Source organism: Corythoichthys intestinalis, chromosome 14, assembly GCF_030265065.1.
Source record: "Corythoichthys intestinalis isolate RoL2023-P3 chromosome 14, ASM3026506v1, whole genome shotgun sequence".
Taxonomy (NCBI): domain Eukaryota; kingdom Metazoa; phylum Chordata; class Actinopteri; order Syngnathiformes; family Syngnathidae; genus Corythoichthys; species Corythoichthys intestinalis.
The window spans coordinates 28,363,051-28,380,728 of record NC_080408.1 but is presented as its reverse complement, the minus strand read 5'-3'; the positions used below and the strand labels follow the sequence as shown (position 1 = coordinate 28,380,728).

The window sequence follows — 17,678 nt, the reverse complement described above, 5'->3', positions numbered from 1 at the left end:
TGGTGCTATCGTCAGCTAGATGCATTTCCATTTGACACCATGTAGGGGGCCTGTTGACCAGGGAAAGAAGGGGAGGGGAGTCTATTAGGCTCTAGCGTATGACGTGGCACTCGCGAGGTTTCCGCCGCGATCGCCATTGTGGAAGCGAGAAACATAAACAGTGAGGCATTTCGACACAGTTCGCTCTTTAAAAATGGTTGGAAATTATTGTGCGGTAAAGAATTGCAACAACCGATCGAATAGAAAGGAGAATGTACAGCTCGACGGAACACCATTGAGTTTCTTCCGGATCCCTACATGGAGAAAAGGCGAGGGAAAGGTCATATCTGAACTTACCAAACGTCGAAGAATGGCATGGGTGGCCTCGATCAGAAGGAAGGGCATAATGTTTGATTCTCCAGTTACACACTTGAGTTTGCTCTATGCACTTCCACTCCGGTAAGTTAATTTCGTTTGTTCACGCAAATTTCAGTAACTTTACGCCCTAAGTCGGCCTGTTGTTAGCTATAGCTACAGCTAAACAACTAGCATGCATACATGTGCATTGTCTTCATAAGACATAATTCCTGTCGTTGTTAATGAAAAAGCTGTAATATTTTGACGTGAGAGAGTGGCAAAGAATTTGTACACAGGCTACATTTTCTGCAACAAAAAATTTGTACATCCGTGGTCACAGACTAATGTAAACACACATCGCCTACCTTTGCTAGAAAGATGGTGTTGCCGTTTGCTATGGTCATAATGTGCAGATCCTGCACCCATCCACAGCAAAACTGTTCGTAGCTTTGTAGCGATTTGTAGTTTCGGAATTGCTGATGAGTATAGTAACATACACCAAACACTAAATACAGCATGATGTCCATTTCGCGTAGTGGTGGAAGCTTGTCGACATCTTTATTCCATTTGCGTTCGGCTTGCTCGTGAGGGTCAACATTGTTCACATCCTTAAAATTGCTCACATATCTGTCCTTCGCCGTGGTAACAAGTTTGTCTCTGTATCGAACTGGCAAGTTTTCCCTACATTTTCCCATCTTTGGCACTCGTAATTCAATTGTATTTGCCGTTAAGTTTAAATGTCCCGTGATGCAGACGTGCTTCCGCAATGGCTGCGTTGTCGCAAATCTCGCACTCGCTCCGTGCTGCTGTGACGTAAACGCTCGAGCCTAATAAGATAAGTGATTTGGAGGGGTAGAGTGTACACAAATCAGCTCTGTGATGTAGAAACCAGTAATGGTGTGAATTCCTTGCGAGTGCAAGCGTCCCTACGCCGCCCCATCGCCAATCCAGGCACCCGGGCCCCCCACTCAAGCATGCCCAATCACATCCAGCCGCACGCGGACCCCACCAAACACACGATAGCCACGCAGACGAGCGGAGACGCCACACGAGCGCCACCCCAGGGCCAAGGCCCCCACCCACCCAGCCAGTCCTCGGGGCGGGGGGAGCCAACGCAGCGCATCCCTCCTCACGCAGCCCAGCAAAGGGGCCATTGTCACCCCCACAGGGTGATCCTCCAGGCCACCCACGCACCCATCCAGTGGCCTTCAGGGATGGGAAGAGGGGAAGCACCACCAAACCCATGCCCCCCCAAAATATTTCTCATATTATGTCATATGCATCTTGTTTCTTTGTAATGAGTAGCAGAGCTAAAACAATATGCTAGTGGGGTAGCAGTAGCCATCATTCTTTGTGTGTGTACAGCACACAGGCAGACCAACCCAACTTAAAGGCATCGCTCTCTTTTGGGCTTATAGGCTCAAATTTTCTGTGTATCGCACTGTAGAGCCCAAAGTCGCACATTCCACATTTCTCTATTTTTAACACTAGTACAAGAATAGAAGTGATACCAAATTACTATTACTTTTTTAAACAAACAAACAAACAAAAAAAAAACATGGTACAGTACTGGTACCTCGTGCAACACTAGTGTGTTGCACATGTTCTCATGTCATAACTAGGGTTGGTTATTAGTTGGGCTTTAACCAATACCAGTTTATAGTTTGTAGTTTTGTAGTTTTCAAACGTTTCTGGTGCTTAAACGAATTTTGAACCGGACCTAAAAAAAATATAACCACGCACAGACCTTTTAAAAAAAACTGTACCCTTTTATTTACGGGCCCAAAATTGAATGCAATATTAACTATTATTATTTACTAAGATATACAGTATTTTTCAACAGAAATAGAAATAGAAAAGTAACATAGAGGGCGCCACGGTGGATGAGTCGGTAGTGCGTCTACTTCATAGTTCTTAAATCAAGGCCTTCCTGTGTGGAGTTCGTATGTTCTCATCCTGCGTGGGCTTTCTCCGGGTAGTCCGGTTTCCTCCCACATCCCAAAAACACATGGCAGGCTGAGTGAACATTCCAAATTGTCCCATTTTTCTCAGAATAAAAAGAGACTGCCGCCATAACTACAGTACTTTATTTTGTCCAGAACATCATCTTAAAAAATGATAGTGATCGTCTTTTGTTTCTCATTCTAGAGCATGTACTCGAGATGACCACCATTCAGCTCTGTCGATTTCTTGAGGTGGAGCACAAAGTTGTTAAATATATCCTTACAAACGGACTGAGGAATGGCTCTTGTCCTTTGCTTGATGGCTTCCTTCAGTTCAGTGATTGTGCTTGTTCCAGCAAGATGGAGCAAAGTCTCACACCTTTTTTCCCCCCCGAGTATGTCTAAAAAAACTTTGGACACCGTGATTAGTCTAAAGCAGGGGTGGGCAAACTGTTCCTTGAGGGCCAAAGTGGGTCTAACTGATCCAGCATAGACAGTTTAACCAATGAGGTTTCAGTGCAAACAAGAAGCACCTGACTGCAATCAACTGATAGCACTTGTAAGATACAAGACATGGGTAAAAGGTGTAATCTTGATGTGGTGAAACAAAAATCTGCACCCACTACAGCCCTTTGTGGAATAGTTTTTCCACCTCTTGTTTAAAGACTGATTTTGAGTGGGCATATCACAGCTTGCACCTTGGCCCTCCAGATTTATTCTTTTCAGGGTACCTGAAGGATTGCATTTAGGCAGGGAGACCCAGAACCATCACTTAACTGATGGAAGAAATAAGGGACGGGATAAGAGCCATTTCTCGGTCTGTTTGTAATGATGTCTTTAACAACTTTGTACTGCACTTCAAGAAAAGCATGGAGCTAAATGATGGTCATCTCGAGCACATGTCAAAGACTAAACAAGTAAATAAAACAATATTTAAAACAATACAATATATTGGTGGAGATGATTGCGTAATGGAAAATCTAAAATGCAAGAACAAGGCCCATTTCCTCAGATTTGGTCTGGTAATCAGAGGTGGGTAGAGTAGCCAACAATTTTACTCAAGTATGAGTAGCGTTACTTAAATTAAAGTAGTCATCCAAAAAATGTAATCAAGTACAAGTAAAAAAGTATTTGGTGAAAAGACTACTCAAGTAGTGAGTAAAATTGTGAGTAACTGCTTAAATTTTTGTTGGATTCTTTTTTAACAATCGTATTTTTTTTCTGAGCACAGTTATCTATATGGACTTTTGTTGTAATGATACTGTACAATAACTAATTACATAACCAGTGTTGTTAATCTTACTTTTAAAAAGTAATTAATTACAGTTACAAATTACTTCTCCCAAAAAGTTATTGAGTTAGTAACTCAGTTACCTGAATGTAATGGTAATTAGCTACTTGGCAAAGTAATTGGTGTTACTTTTCATGTTTTTTTCTTTTTTTTCACCCCCCCCCCCCAAAAAAAAAAAACAATGGCCACATGATGTGAAGTTCAAAGGGTTTGGATTGGCCCTAGCCCAATTCTTTACCCTAAAATTAACTCGACACAGGGGTATTACGGATATTGCGATAACTAGATAGTAACCTTTGCTATGTTTGGAAGTCATTCTTCTTGTGAATCAACCGTTAAAGTTGTTAAAATTGCTCCCGTTATAGCATTATTTCCCTTCTGTCAAGTTTTGACATGTGAAAGTTTCAAAACTGTTTCATTTTTTAAAGATAGATTCAAGTCAAGATTTTGCCAATTTAGGAATATTTTAGATAAAAAGTTACTTAGGTTCGCTACGAAGATTCTCTACAACAGAGCCTTCCTGAGAAGTCTACTGCTTTAAGATGGCGGCTGTTTACTAACGCCAGCGAGTCTATTATTCCGCATCTTTTCTCTACACATGTGCTAACGCCGCTTAGCCTGTCATTTTCCATCTAGTTCTATATATATGTGACATCTACCGTAGCGTCATGTGGGCGTAGTTCGTAGGCTATCAGCTACAGACGGGAATTACTGGAGCCACCTAGCATCGCGTTTGCAACGGCGTCACAACTTTCCAACTCCCTTCCCTCCTCCCCACTCCCTCTGCTCTCTCCATGACTTTTCTCACGTCATTCAACCAACGTTGCAAAGAATAGTAACGCACACCTTAACATCCTCAGTAACGGTAACGGTGTTGCAAAGATGAAAAAGTAATTAATTAGATTATTCACTACTGAAAAAAAAACAATGCCGTTAGTAATGCCGTTATACTCTAATGCCATTATTACCTACACTGTACATAACCACATTAAGCCAAAGAAATACGAATTAACAAAAAAATTTAATTCCAGCGACAGAAAAAAATAAATACATAAAAATAAATAAATGAAGCAATATTCGTCCAAAGAGCATGAGTGCGCTCTGGTAGAGAAAATAGTTCCTAGCTTGAATTATGAAGAGTTCCTTTATTTTGAAATTAAAAGGATCATATCTCCGGTTTTCGGTGGTCAATCGGTGCCAAATAAAAACTGGGAGAGAGGTTAAAACCCGCGCTTTCGAGTCATGTTGAGGGCAGAGCTCCATATCAAATACTTCATTTTTTTACATTCCTTTTTGCTTTAAAGACACAACATGATTGAACAGACTGGTGGGAAGCAAGCTTGCATCTGATTGGTATAATGGAATCATGTGATTATTGTTGCGACGTCGTATTGGTAAAATCGCTAGAGCTACCCCGTTAATACACCAGGCACGTCTCTACTCTTGGCATCGCTGGCAAAAAAAAAAAAAAAAAAATTCTAATATGTAGAATGAAGAGGAAAAATGTAACAACCCTTGTGTAGCCCAAAGTAGCGGAGAAAAAGTAGCATTTTTTTTTTTGTTCACAAATCTACTCAAGTAAAAGGAAAAAATATAGCTTAGTAAAACTACTCGTTTTCTTAAAAAGTTACTCAAGTAAATGTAACGGAGTAGATGTAACGCATTACTACCTACCTGTGCTGGTAACCATTAGTTTCGTTGGAACTGGTACCCAGTCGGAAACTCTTTTAAGTACCCAACTCTACAGACAACGTGGATTCCCCCCAATATTCTAGCTCACCCAAACATGTTAGATTAGTTAAGATACTATATTGCCTAATGGGGAACATGAATAGTTGTTTAAATGTGCTCTGAGATTTATTTGCTAGCAAATAATTCAACCTCAATGAAATTTGGTGTCGAAAATGAATGAATGTTGAATGTGACATATTGCTCAGGAGAAACATTTTATTATTTCTCAGCCTTACAGGGCACTACTGTACCAAATAATGAAAGGCAAAAGTGCAATAGTGGTTAATCATGATCATTTCCTAGAGATGTGGTGTTAATAACTCACACACACACACCGCCAGCTCTTATTTCCTCTCTAAAATTAAATTAGGTATCCACTGAAGTAGGAGACTGAATGCTTTATGCGGATGAGCAATGGGTCCTTTACTTTCAAATGTAAAACCCCTATAATCGTTACCCCTATGGTGGCTTTTGAAATATGATGAGCGAAAGAGGGAAATTGCAGAAACAGAAGGAGGGCAGAGAGTGGTTTCTGAATGAACAAATATGTACTCCCAGCGGCACAACGTATAAGCTTTCAGCATCACTATGGCGAATACATTACAGCAAAATAAAACAGAATGAAAGCTATTCATGCTTCATTTTCTTACAAGTTGAATGAACTGAAAACAAATAAAATAAAAAATCATCAATACTTCCATTAGCCTGGAACATGTTATGCTGTGAGAAAAATATACAGTGAAAGAAACCCACACATATTTCTATAGAATAACAAATCTTCCTGACAATTTTGAGTATAATCCACAACAGCACTGAGGAGCCAGTATAGAGGAAACATTGCATGACTAAATAGCTATCAACAGATCCTTTAGCCTAAGAGGTGTGCAAGGCATACACTGTCAGAATAAATTGGTGGTGATCTAGAACAAAGCTTTGTAAAATGCCAGAGAATACACAGTACAAATAAAATGATAAACATATCTGTGAGCGAGGCTCATTTTGTCCAGACATATATGTACACTGGGGCAAATAGGTATTTAGTCAATCACCAATTGTGCAAGTTCTCCTACTTGAAAAGATTAGAGAGGCCTGTAATTGTCAACATGGGTAAACCTCAACCATGATAGACAGAATGTGGGAAAAAAAAAAAAAATCACATTGTTTGATTTTTAAAGTATTTATTTCCAAATTAGAGTGGAAAATAAGTATTTGGTCACCCACAAACAAGCAATATTTCTGGATGTCAAAGAGGTCTAACTTCTTCTAATGAGGTCTAACGAGGCTCCACTCATTACCTGTATTAATGGCACCTGTTTTAACTCATTATCGGTATAAAAGACACCTGTCCACAATCTCAGTCAGTCACACTCCAAACTCCCCTATGGCCAAGAACAAAGAGCTGTTGAAGGACACCAGAGACAAAATTGTATACCTGCACCAGGCTGGGAAGACTGAATCTGCAAAAGGTAAAACGCTTGGTGCAAAGAAATCAACTGTGGGAGCAATTATTAGAAAATGGAAGACATACAAGACCACTGATAATCTCCCTCGATCTGGGGCTCCATGCAAGATCTCAACCCGTGGCGTCAAAATGATAACAAGAACGGTGAGCAAAAATCCCGGAACCACACGGGGGGGCCTAGTGAATGACCTACAGAGAGCTGGGACCGCATTAAAAAAGGCTACTATCAGTAATGAATAAAGTACACGTTCAGGCCCGTCTGCGGTTCGCTAGAGAGCATTTGGATGATCCAGAAGGGGACTGGGAGAATGCGTTATGGTCAGATGAAACCAAAATAGAACTTTTTGGTAGAAACACAGGTTCTCGTGTTTGGAGGAGAAAGAATACTGAATTGCATCCGAAGAACACCATACCCACTGTGAAGCACGGGGGTGGAAAGATCATGCTTTGGGGCTGTTTTTCTGCAAACGGACCAGGACGACTGATCAATGTAAAGGAAAGAATGAATGGGGCCATGTATCGAGAGATTTTGAGTGAAAATCTCCTTCCATCAGCAAGGGCATTGAAGATGAGACGTGGCTGGGTCTTTCAAGATGACACTGATCCCAAACACATAGCCAGGGGAACAAAGGAGTGGCTTCGTAAGATACGTATGATAACGCCAAAACATCACTGTTTTCGCAGTATTACGGTACTGCAATTACAGCTCTAAAATGTTTTACTTTAAGATATCTGGGTAAAAAAATTCAAAGCATCTTAGCAAATTGGAACATAAGTATAATGTTTATTTAAAATAAATAAAAAACAATTAAAAAACAAAATATTTTAGCTCAAATTAAAATAAATGCAATCCTTTAGGTGAGCCTAAACCCACAGCTCAACATTATTACCATTAGAACAAAAATAATTGAATTATTTTCCATAAAACGCATTGTTTATGACTTGTATCATGTTTACATTATACACTCTCTCTTTCTTAACACAGACAGTTGCCAGAGAGGAAAAAAAAAACACGTTTTACCACCGCTAGACACACTCAACACGCTGGAGTTAATTCTCGTAGCTGATGGGAAACATTAATGATGGTGTTTACTAACTTTTAATTTTGCATCAATGCAAAATCATCTTGGAGGTATGGATTCCTCGGTAGCCACCCTCCACAAACATGTTTACATGTCGGTTGGTACCTCCCCCTCTAAGCCGCGGCTGTCTACAACTTTTCTGTAGCCAAAGTATTGCCATACCAGGGATTGTGTTTTCTTTGATGCAGGAAAGAGTTTCACCTCCTCCAGCCATCGTGTAGCACAGCTGATTCACTGACACTGAGCAACAACCGGTGGGGGAGGGTTGAGCTTTGCAGCTGCAAGCGAGGGATTTCTCCCTACATTTTTGGGACATAATAATTAGCCAATACCTTCAGAACGGTATGACGGAACATATTTTTGCAGTTTTTGAAACCGTGATGTTTTCATATCACGCTATACCTTGAAACCGGTAATCAGCACGTCTAGATCTCACCATACTGCATATTCAATAATTCAGTATAATAGCGCATTTAAAAGGGAAATGTCAATTCAACCATCCATCCACACGAGAAGGTGGACAAGAAATTCCACTAATTAACCCTGATAATTATACATGTGAAGTAAAAAACATTTCAGGTGACTCCCTTTTAAAAGTTCATCCAGAGAATGCAAAGAGTGTGCAAAAAAATAATTAGCGCAAAGTTCAGTAGGGTGGGGGGGTCAACACATTAATTGAGGGCTGATTGATCACGTATCACCATTGCGGTTTTGTTGCTGTAATCGGTTTCAAATGTTATTTCCAGAAATGTGTGTTGGACAATTAATGATTAGAAATAATATCATATTGGGATGGCCCAGGATATGAAATATTGTGCAAATTTAATCCAAACAGACAATGAGCACTTTGTCCATTTGAACACATCTGGTTGCCTTTACTAACATTGCACTCCCTTCATCATCAAAATACCCATTTCACTTAGTGATACCTCAAGGCACTCTACTAAACAACAAAGCCACAATCTGTCAATAGTTTAATTTGGTGGAAAATAATTAAATCTAACCTTTGCAAATAATTGCAAAACTGCCTAGAAGGACTATCAAGGTGTATAGTCTCCAAAACATTAAAGAGCATACGACATGAGAAAAAAAAGTCTTAAATAGCATTATTAAGTGAATTACAATCATATTTTGAGACGATTCAACTATAAACAACAATTTAGCAAAGCGCAGATGACGAGAAATTAGTCATTTAATCTGCCGGTTAGCCACGCCTACCATTATAGGGCTCTAGCGTCCCCAACAGGTGGATGACGTCAGCGGGAGACTGGGCTCATCAGTTTTACTATTCAGCCCATTGAGGGGGAATTATTCAGAACGAGGAAAACGCGACGAAGAGAGCCACAAAATGTCATTGTTTCAGTCTCTCTACTCCAATATTTTTACAGGATATTCTTTTTATCCAAGTATTTTTCCCCAATAGCTAAATAAATGGCTTGAGAAGGACCAGTCAGCCCGTCGAGGGGGAACTATTCACAACGAGGAAAACGCGACAAAGAGCTGCAAAATGTCATTGTTTCTGTCTCTTTACTTCAATATTTTTACAGGATATTCTTTTTATCCAAGTATTTTCCCCAATTGCTAAATAAATGGCATGGTTATGACAAATAACAGTCTTGTGCTAAATGGAATATGAAATAATAAAAATGCACTTATTCAGGACGACGTAGCAAAATTGTGATGTTTCAAAGTCTTCGAAGCGGAAAATCACATATAACTAGCCCGGATTATTTGTCAAGACGACTGGGTTGTCGATTGTCTTCGCGGATCGGCAAACTGCCCGGCGGAGAGCAATTTACGGTTCGTTCCCCGGAGTAGGGCGGCTGCAGTTGTTGTGCAGCTAATGTGCAGCTAATGTGCACGAGGAGAGCTGTTTACATGCCTATCAATGATCAAACGTAAGTAGTCCTTTATTTAAAGAAAGTTTGTAGTGTTTACTTTGTAATCGCTGCATTAATATTTGACATAATACAAAACAAGATGTTTACTCACTTCCTCGTAAGTCCAACGGTCCCACAGTAGTAGGGCTTAGCCAATATCCACGGTGAATGGGAACCTTTTGAAACTCCAAAAAGGCGCACATGCCTCTCCCTCATAAAGCAAGATTTTTCTGCAGCCTTTGGCTGGCGTGATGCGAAAAATAAACTTTTTAATCCGCAAAATCAGCTGAATCCTTAGTCCTCATACACAACAGTACGGCTGTTTAGTGAAGAGGACACCTTCACCCGTACACGTCACAGCGCCCTCCTCTTCAATGCAAGACCGAAGCCGGAAGTCACTCATTTTCATGGCGTGGGATTAAAAAAAACTAAATAAATATAGCGAGCGCTTCCATACACATCCAAGCGGTCCATATCATTCAGGAGCATAAAATACCGCGTGTATTATGAAATAAACATGCTTTTTCGTGTCACATGCACTTTAGAGATCCGATGAGATCTAAAATTTACTGTAAAAATTAGTCTTGTAATAGCAACATATTTGTTAATTGCAATACAGGTAGTGTCCGGGTTACGAACGAGTTCCATTCCTACGCTGGCGACGTGACCAGAATTTCAGCGTAAATTGGAATTAATCCTTTCAATTCAAATTAACTATCCAAAAAGTCAAAAAGTATTGTATTTTGTTTAATAGTGAAGGATACACTGCCCTCTGGTGGCAGCCTTGGTTCTGGCTGGACTATCGTTCAATAATGCTTCCAGGAGCACTCAGACGTCTCACAAGGATAAAGGATAGCTGCGCTCTGGTTTGCCCCACATAAGGCTGTTAGTTGCTTCAGCTAATATATGTTTGGTGTATGCATTTGTAATTAAGTTTAGAGATACAGTTTGTGGAGCTACGTATGAGCGATTTGCTACTGAGAATTGTGAATACGTTAGCATTCTTAGCGTTTAAGCTAGCGGACTTTTGTGAAGCAAATTAGGCTAATTTAATATACCAAATTTACATATTGGTCGGATTAGATGGACATTGAAGACCGATCGTTTTGTTGTTAAGGGTTTCATTGCTAAAATTTGTGTCGTTTTGAACAGACGTGTACACATGTGTGTTACAGCTTTACAAATTGTCAAAAGTTAAGGAAGTAAAAAGCTTCAAAGAGCACAATTGCTTTGTTTGCTATCTGTGAAGCTGAACAACTTCACGTTTAGTGTGGACAGAACAAGTCATGTTAATAAAGTCGAGTTCGTCGTAACCTGAGGACTACCTGTATGCGGAATTTGTGGAAAACAAAGGACTTTTGATATTTAAACCGTCGCGTTTATGACAACAAGCTATGATTAACACAAGGAATGTTCTGATCAATCTGCCACCATTTGTAGATTTCCACTTGATTGATGATCACCGATCGATGCGATTTATTGCAAATCAAGAATATCAATAACTGGCAGCTCTACAGGAAGTCTCAAAACTTAGGTGTAGGTGCAAATGGCAGCTACCAAACAAACGTGTTTATCGTGTGGAACTTCTACAAAAGTGGTCTCCAAACTATTCCACAGGGCCTGCAGTGAGTGCAGGATTTCATTCCAACAAAACAAACAGACACCTTTGCACCAATCTGGTGTCTTACAAGTGTAATCCAGTTGATTGCAGTTGGAACAAAAACCAGGAGCCACAGCAGTCTTTGAGGACCGGTTTGGGAACCCCTGTTATACAATGTTTGTGATGCAACAGTGATAGTAAAATGCAACCTGCAACACATATGAGGAAATGTCAAAAGGCAGCTGCCATAAAAACAACAACAACTGAATAATAATTGTAGTATAAGAGTTATTTTGAAAATAAAAATGTCATTTTTCATCGTTTCCTATTTTGGAAATCCAAGATGCACTGATCACCCAACTATAAGGAATTCAGGAATGTAACATCGTATTAAAATGGTTGATATGTCATTGGAAAATTGAGATTATTCATTTTTTTTTATTGTATCAACAACCCATAGTGAGGAATATTAAGAGCCTTGTGTTTCAAAAGTTGTATAGGATGATTCAACTAAAATAAGCCATGTCGCTAGCTTAATAAATGTTTATTGACTTGGTCCAAGTGACACGTCAGTTTACTTGTGTATCTTTCACTTACCCATTGTCCCGATAAGACGGTAACCTTGATGTGTCACATGGCAACCAATAACTAATATTTGCACATTCCCCTAAGGGAATGACTACCCAGGGAACAATAATAATTAGAAAAATAGCATATCTGTTTCTTTTCTTTTTTCTAAACATACTATTATATATTTTGAAAGAATGTTTTACCTTGAGATAAGACCCACTGATTGAGTTTGACATGGTAGAGAACAGAGCGAAGACTCCAACGCTGCACTAGTGGGTAGCCAGAGACTTCACTGTAGTTCACCATGCCTGCAACAAACAAACAATGCACACATGTATTAATATGGGTGCCACCCTCAGCGTTAAGTGTAATGTTTTGCCAGGGTACTCCACGATTGCACTACTACATGAATCCAAAATGTATGCAGTGCATATGATGCCACAGCTCAGAGTGGCAGCAAATTTTAGCCCTATATGTACAATATTACATTCTCTTTCATTTTCCATGAATCATTTTTGAGGAATATGTATTCGAGTACTGTGGAATAAATAGAAGTGGGGAGAAACTTTTTTTAAAGGTGAGGTATGAACTTGGAATCACCTGTAATTACATACAAATGAAATGTCAATATTTTGATGTGGTGGGGAAAAACCAATAACTTGAAATGTAAGTCGTGCAGCATTAGCTGAGAGTGGAAATTAGCATCCGCTAAAAATATTAAGTGATCTTTTAAAAAATAGTCTTTTAAATACGAGCACAGTTCTGATTAGCTGTGCAATTCATTTGTTATACTGTACATTTGCCCAAAACAAAAAATAAAATGTAGTAATAATTTTGTTGATAGACGCAAAGCTGGCTTAATACATACTTGAATATGTAAATACCCGTCTTACCCAGTCACCAGACATCGTACATAGCAAATTAGTGTGACCTCTGTTTTCTTTTAGATTTATCAGTTGAGTAACTTGTGTTTAGACAGTATTCACGCCCCACCTATCAAATATTAAATAATCCCCATCTAATATACTATAACACACCATTTATGTGAGCACATTTATTTGCCCTCAGACCAATAAAAACCCTCAGGATCAATTAATGTGGTGGATTTAGATTAATATGGAAATTGATGATGCCTGGTGGTGGAGATGGGAACAATGAATTGTGTCTTGTCAATATAATATATCAATATGAGGGCATTCGGCCAGCTATCACTTATAAATATAAACTTGTTCTTCCCCTGATATGATTGTTACTTTTAATGGATTTGCAACATTTGACTTTGCTTTTTACAGAGCCACAGAAAAAAAAGATGTCAGATGTTGAGAAAGACATAGCAAATTGGTCAACAAACCAAGCGCAAAAAAAGGAAACCAATACAAACTATTAACATCGCTTACTCAAACAACCATTACCCTGGAAATATCTGCTCCAGTATGTGTGAGGCCGGATGAAACTACATTTGTTGTTTTTTGGGGACTGGTTCTTATTTCATATGTATCACAGGAAGCCAGATCAAGTCAAAGAAAAAAAAGCAAAACATAGGTTCAAACTCAAACATTTGATGCAAACAACTGATATAAGCTGCAGTCTTGTGTGATATGTCGATATCAAACACATCAGGTTTGTAGATGCATTGCCAACATGTTTTGTGGAACATGCATAATTTCAGCACATTTCACAGATGCCGCTAGCTACCAAACAATAACAAATGGGTTGTTTTAATACAGGATAAACGTTTGATTTAGTTTACAACCTTGGCTAAGAAATATGTGGCATCAACCATGTTAAGTCTCCGGGGCCATCGCTTTGTCCTACCTTGTACAGGTTCCCCTGTCCTCCTTACTTCCCTGATGTATAAACAAAACCACAGTACCCTCCCACCTTAGCAATGTTGCAGCTTCCTCTGAACTCCTCGCTGGTTCTTACTTTGGCCAAAGTTAATTTGAAAAATCAGGTTATTGTCCACCGAGTAAGGAACAATGCGCTAAGGCTGCCGGAAAGTGTTACATCAATATATTTGGCAACATTAAGAGCATGCCACACCCCAATCCTATGTTCAGCCAGAGTTGGTTGCTCTGGTCAGTGTATTTATCACAATGTCAGCAGTCCTTGTTCCAACTCTCCCTGGCCACCATAGGGGTGAAATCATTCATCTTCCTATTCATCTCCAGGCTTTAAAGCCATTCATCGTGAGGCCAGAGACCTCCATCAATTATTCCGAAGGAAAAAAAAAAGAGTGAGGAAAGGGAAGCTTTTGAAAGGCAAATACATCTTGATTTAATTGGAAAGCCAGCGTGCTCTGGGCTGCTAAGCAGATTTCCCCTAAGATGGTGTTTGAGCAATAAGTGATTGGTATGGAAAAGATAGACAAAGAAAAGCAAGCAAGAAAGTAACAATGGTGGAGAGAAGAATAGAAAAAAATACAATTAAATTTTGAGCACTACATACAGGAGGCATAGAACAAAAGCCTTAAAAAGCTCACAAAACATGAATAGGATTTTTTTTTTTTTTTATCAGCAGCAGCACAGTACCAAACAGACCGTTGAATGGGTTATTGGCAGGATCACATCGCTTTTTTTCGTTACTGTGAGCAACAATATCATTTCACTGCCACTATTATCTGTTAAACATGCATCACATATACGTCTTTCTTTGTAAAAAACAACAATGAATGGCGAAGGTGAAATATTTGTCTGTGGCAGTCACCACATCTCTCAAGCAAATTCCTTGTCATTTCTTATCAAAGCAAAGAATGATGCTTTTAGCTTCGGAAAAAAAAAATGGCTGACACGAACTTTTATCTGCCGAAAAGTTGTGAGACTAAACTGCCAGGAATCAATGTACATATTGGAAGTCAACTTTTGGATTAAAGGTATTTTCAGTTTTAACAAGAAAAATGTTATATTTTGCAGAAGAATACACAAAGAAATAGAACTGTTGAATGAGTACTGTAGAGCAGGGATCCCCTACCGCCGGGCCGGGAACCGGTACTGGTCCGTGGCGCATTTGCAGAGAAATAATAAATAGTTTCTTAACGACCATCTAGTTTATACCTCTTGACATATGACCAGTGTTGGGCACGTTACTTTGAAAAAGTAATTAGTTACATTACTGACTACTTCTTCCAAAAAGTAACTGAGTTAGTAACTGAATTACTCTATAGGGAAAGTAACTATTTCCGTTACTTTAAAAAGGACTTGTTGTATGACAAAGAATTTGAAATTTTCTGAGCAGTATTCGAGTCAGTGGAATAGAGAAGAACAGACAGGTAGTTAATTTGTTAGGTGCTTCAGCTGATTTGAATTGCTTACCATAGATGTCGACAAAAGCTTTGCCCCGGGACATAAACTACACATTACATGCAGGTTCTTCCCTTTAATTTCGACAAACTTGAAATAGTGTCTATCTATAGTATCTCCACCTCTTAAAGAACAATTTTTATTCTGAATGCTCTGCCACCCCGACCCTGTGCATCTGTTTTGCGTGTGTGTGTTTGCCGCACGCACTGTTCCGGTTTGCTTGTGAAATCACAGGCTCTGATTGGCTTACCACGACGAATGACTCTAACCCTCAGCCAATCACAGTCACTTCCATCGCATCTCTCGAGGGGGTGCATTCAGGTAGCCTCGTTTCCCGACAATTCACGTCACCTACAAAGCGTCTGCCGTCCTCAAGATGGAAGCAGAATTATTGCTGGCTGACAGTGGGAGATGGGAAAGAGGCTAGCATCAGGTGTAGCAAACACAGAAACGTTACCAAACTTTGGAAAGCATTGTCTAATTGAATGAGCAGGGACAAACAGCTTGGAGTCAGAACTACGTGCGCTATTCTTGAACCTGAACGAACCCCAAGTCTTGGATGACAAATCAACAGAGCAGAGAGTCGACTCGACACGGCTAGTAGTTTCTTCAATTTATTCGGAGTAAGTAACGCACCACTTTTGACCGTCAGTAACGGTAACGGCGTTGTAACGGCGGAAAAAGTAATTAGTTAGATTACCCCGTTACTGAAAAAATAACGCCGCTACATAACGGCGTTACTCCCAACACAGCATATGACTAATTCGAGTTGAGAGTTGTGTATGTCACCCTGTAGTGGTTGGCCGCCATTACTGGCGCGTCAGCCATTGTAAACACTAACGTTAGCTGCCTTTGGCTGTGTGCTGCGGGCGGTACACCTCAACAATGGCGGACAGCATACTTCCGATTCCTTTCCTCGGATTGGTCAATTGATATAATAATAAAACTGGATATGGAAGTTGGCATTGAAATCAATTGGAGCTAACATCAAGCATCTATTTTTTATATACCATATCATATCATTCCAACCAAGATAATACCACTATATACAGTGGGGCAAATAAGTACTTAGTCAACCACTAATTGTGAAAGTTCTCCGACTTGAAAATATTAGAGAGGCCTGTAATTGTCAACATGGGTAAACCTCAACCATGAGAGACAGAATGTGGGAAAAAAACCCAGAAAATCACATTGTTTGATTTTTAAAGAATTTATTTGCAAATCATGGTGGAAACTAAGTATTTGGTCAATACCAAAAGTTCATCTCAATACTTTGTCATGTACTCTTTGTTGGCAATAACGGAGGCCAAACGCTTTTTGTAACTCTTCACAAGCTTTTCAGACACTGTTGCTGGTATTTTGGCCCATTCCTCCATGCAGATGTCCTCTAGAGCAGTGATGTTTTGGGGCTGTCGTTAGGCAACACGGACTTTCAACTCCCTCCACAGATTTTCAATTGGGTTGAGATCTGGAGACTGGCTAGGCCACTCCAGGACCTTGAAATGCTTCTTACGAAGCCACTCCTTTGTTGCGCTGTCTGTGTGTTTGGGATCATTGTCATGCTGAAAGACCCAGCCACGTGTCATCTTCAATGCCCTTGCCGATGGAAGGAGATTTTCACTCAAAATCTCTCTCGATGCATGGCCCCATTCATTCTTGCCTTTACACAGATCAGTCGTACTGATCCATTTGCAGAAAAACAGCCCCAAAGCATGATACTTCCACTCCCATGCTTCACAGTGGGTATGGCGTTCTTCGGATGCAATTCAGTATTCTTTCTCCTCCAAACACGAGAAGCTGTGTTTCTACCAAAAAGTTCTATTTTGGTTTCATCTAACCATAACACATTCTCCCAGTCCTCTTCTGGATCATCCAAATGCTCTCTAGCGAACCGCAGACGGGCCTGGATGTGTACTGGCTTCAGCAGGGGGACACGTCTGGCAGTGCAGGATTTGAGTCCCTGGCGGCGCATTGTGTTACTGATAGTAGCCTTTGTTATTGTGGTCCCAGCTCTCTGTAGGTCATTCACTAGGTCCCCCCATGTGGTTCTAGGATTTTTGCTCACCGTTCTTGTTATCATTTTGACCCCACGGGGTGAGATCTTGCAAGGAGCCCCAGATTGAGGGCGATTATCAGTGGTCTTGTATGTCTTCCATTTTCTAAAAATTGCTCCCACAGTTGATTTCTTTACACCAAGCATTTTATCTATTGCAGATTCAGTCTTCCCAGCCTGGTGCAGGTCTACAATTTTGTCTCTGGTGTCCTTCGACAGCTCTTTGGTCTTGGCCATAGTGGAGTTTGGAGTTTGACTGACTGATGTTGTGGAGAGGTGTCTTTTATACCGATAATGAGTTAAAACAGGTGCCATAAATACAGGTAACGATTGGAGCCTCGTTAGACCTCGTTAGAAGTTAGATCTCTTTGAGAGCCAGGAATCTTGCTTGTTTGTAGGTGACCAAACACTTATTTTCCACTCTAATTTGG

General features: G+C 40.0%; 1 protein-coding gene across 8 annotated transcripts in view; it reads right to left on the bottom strand.

Annotated features, from left to right (window-relative positions):
• The window catches only part of astn1 (astrotactin 1), a 506,238-nt gene that overhangs the window by 244,100 nt on the left and 244,460 nt on the right, over window positions 1-17,678 (bottom strand). For all 8 annotated transcript variants that reach the window (XM_057856766.1, XM_057856768.1, XM_057856762.1 and 5 more), the window contains exon 16: window positions 12,099-12,203. In XM_057856766.1, the coding sequence (XP_057712749.1) occupies window positions 12,099-12,203 (105 nt within the window). The remainder of the gene's footprint in view (window positions 1-12,098; window positions 12,204-17,678) is intronic.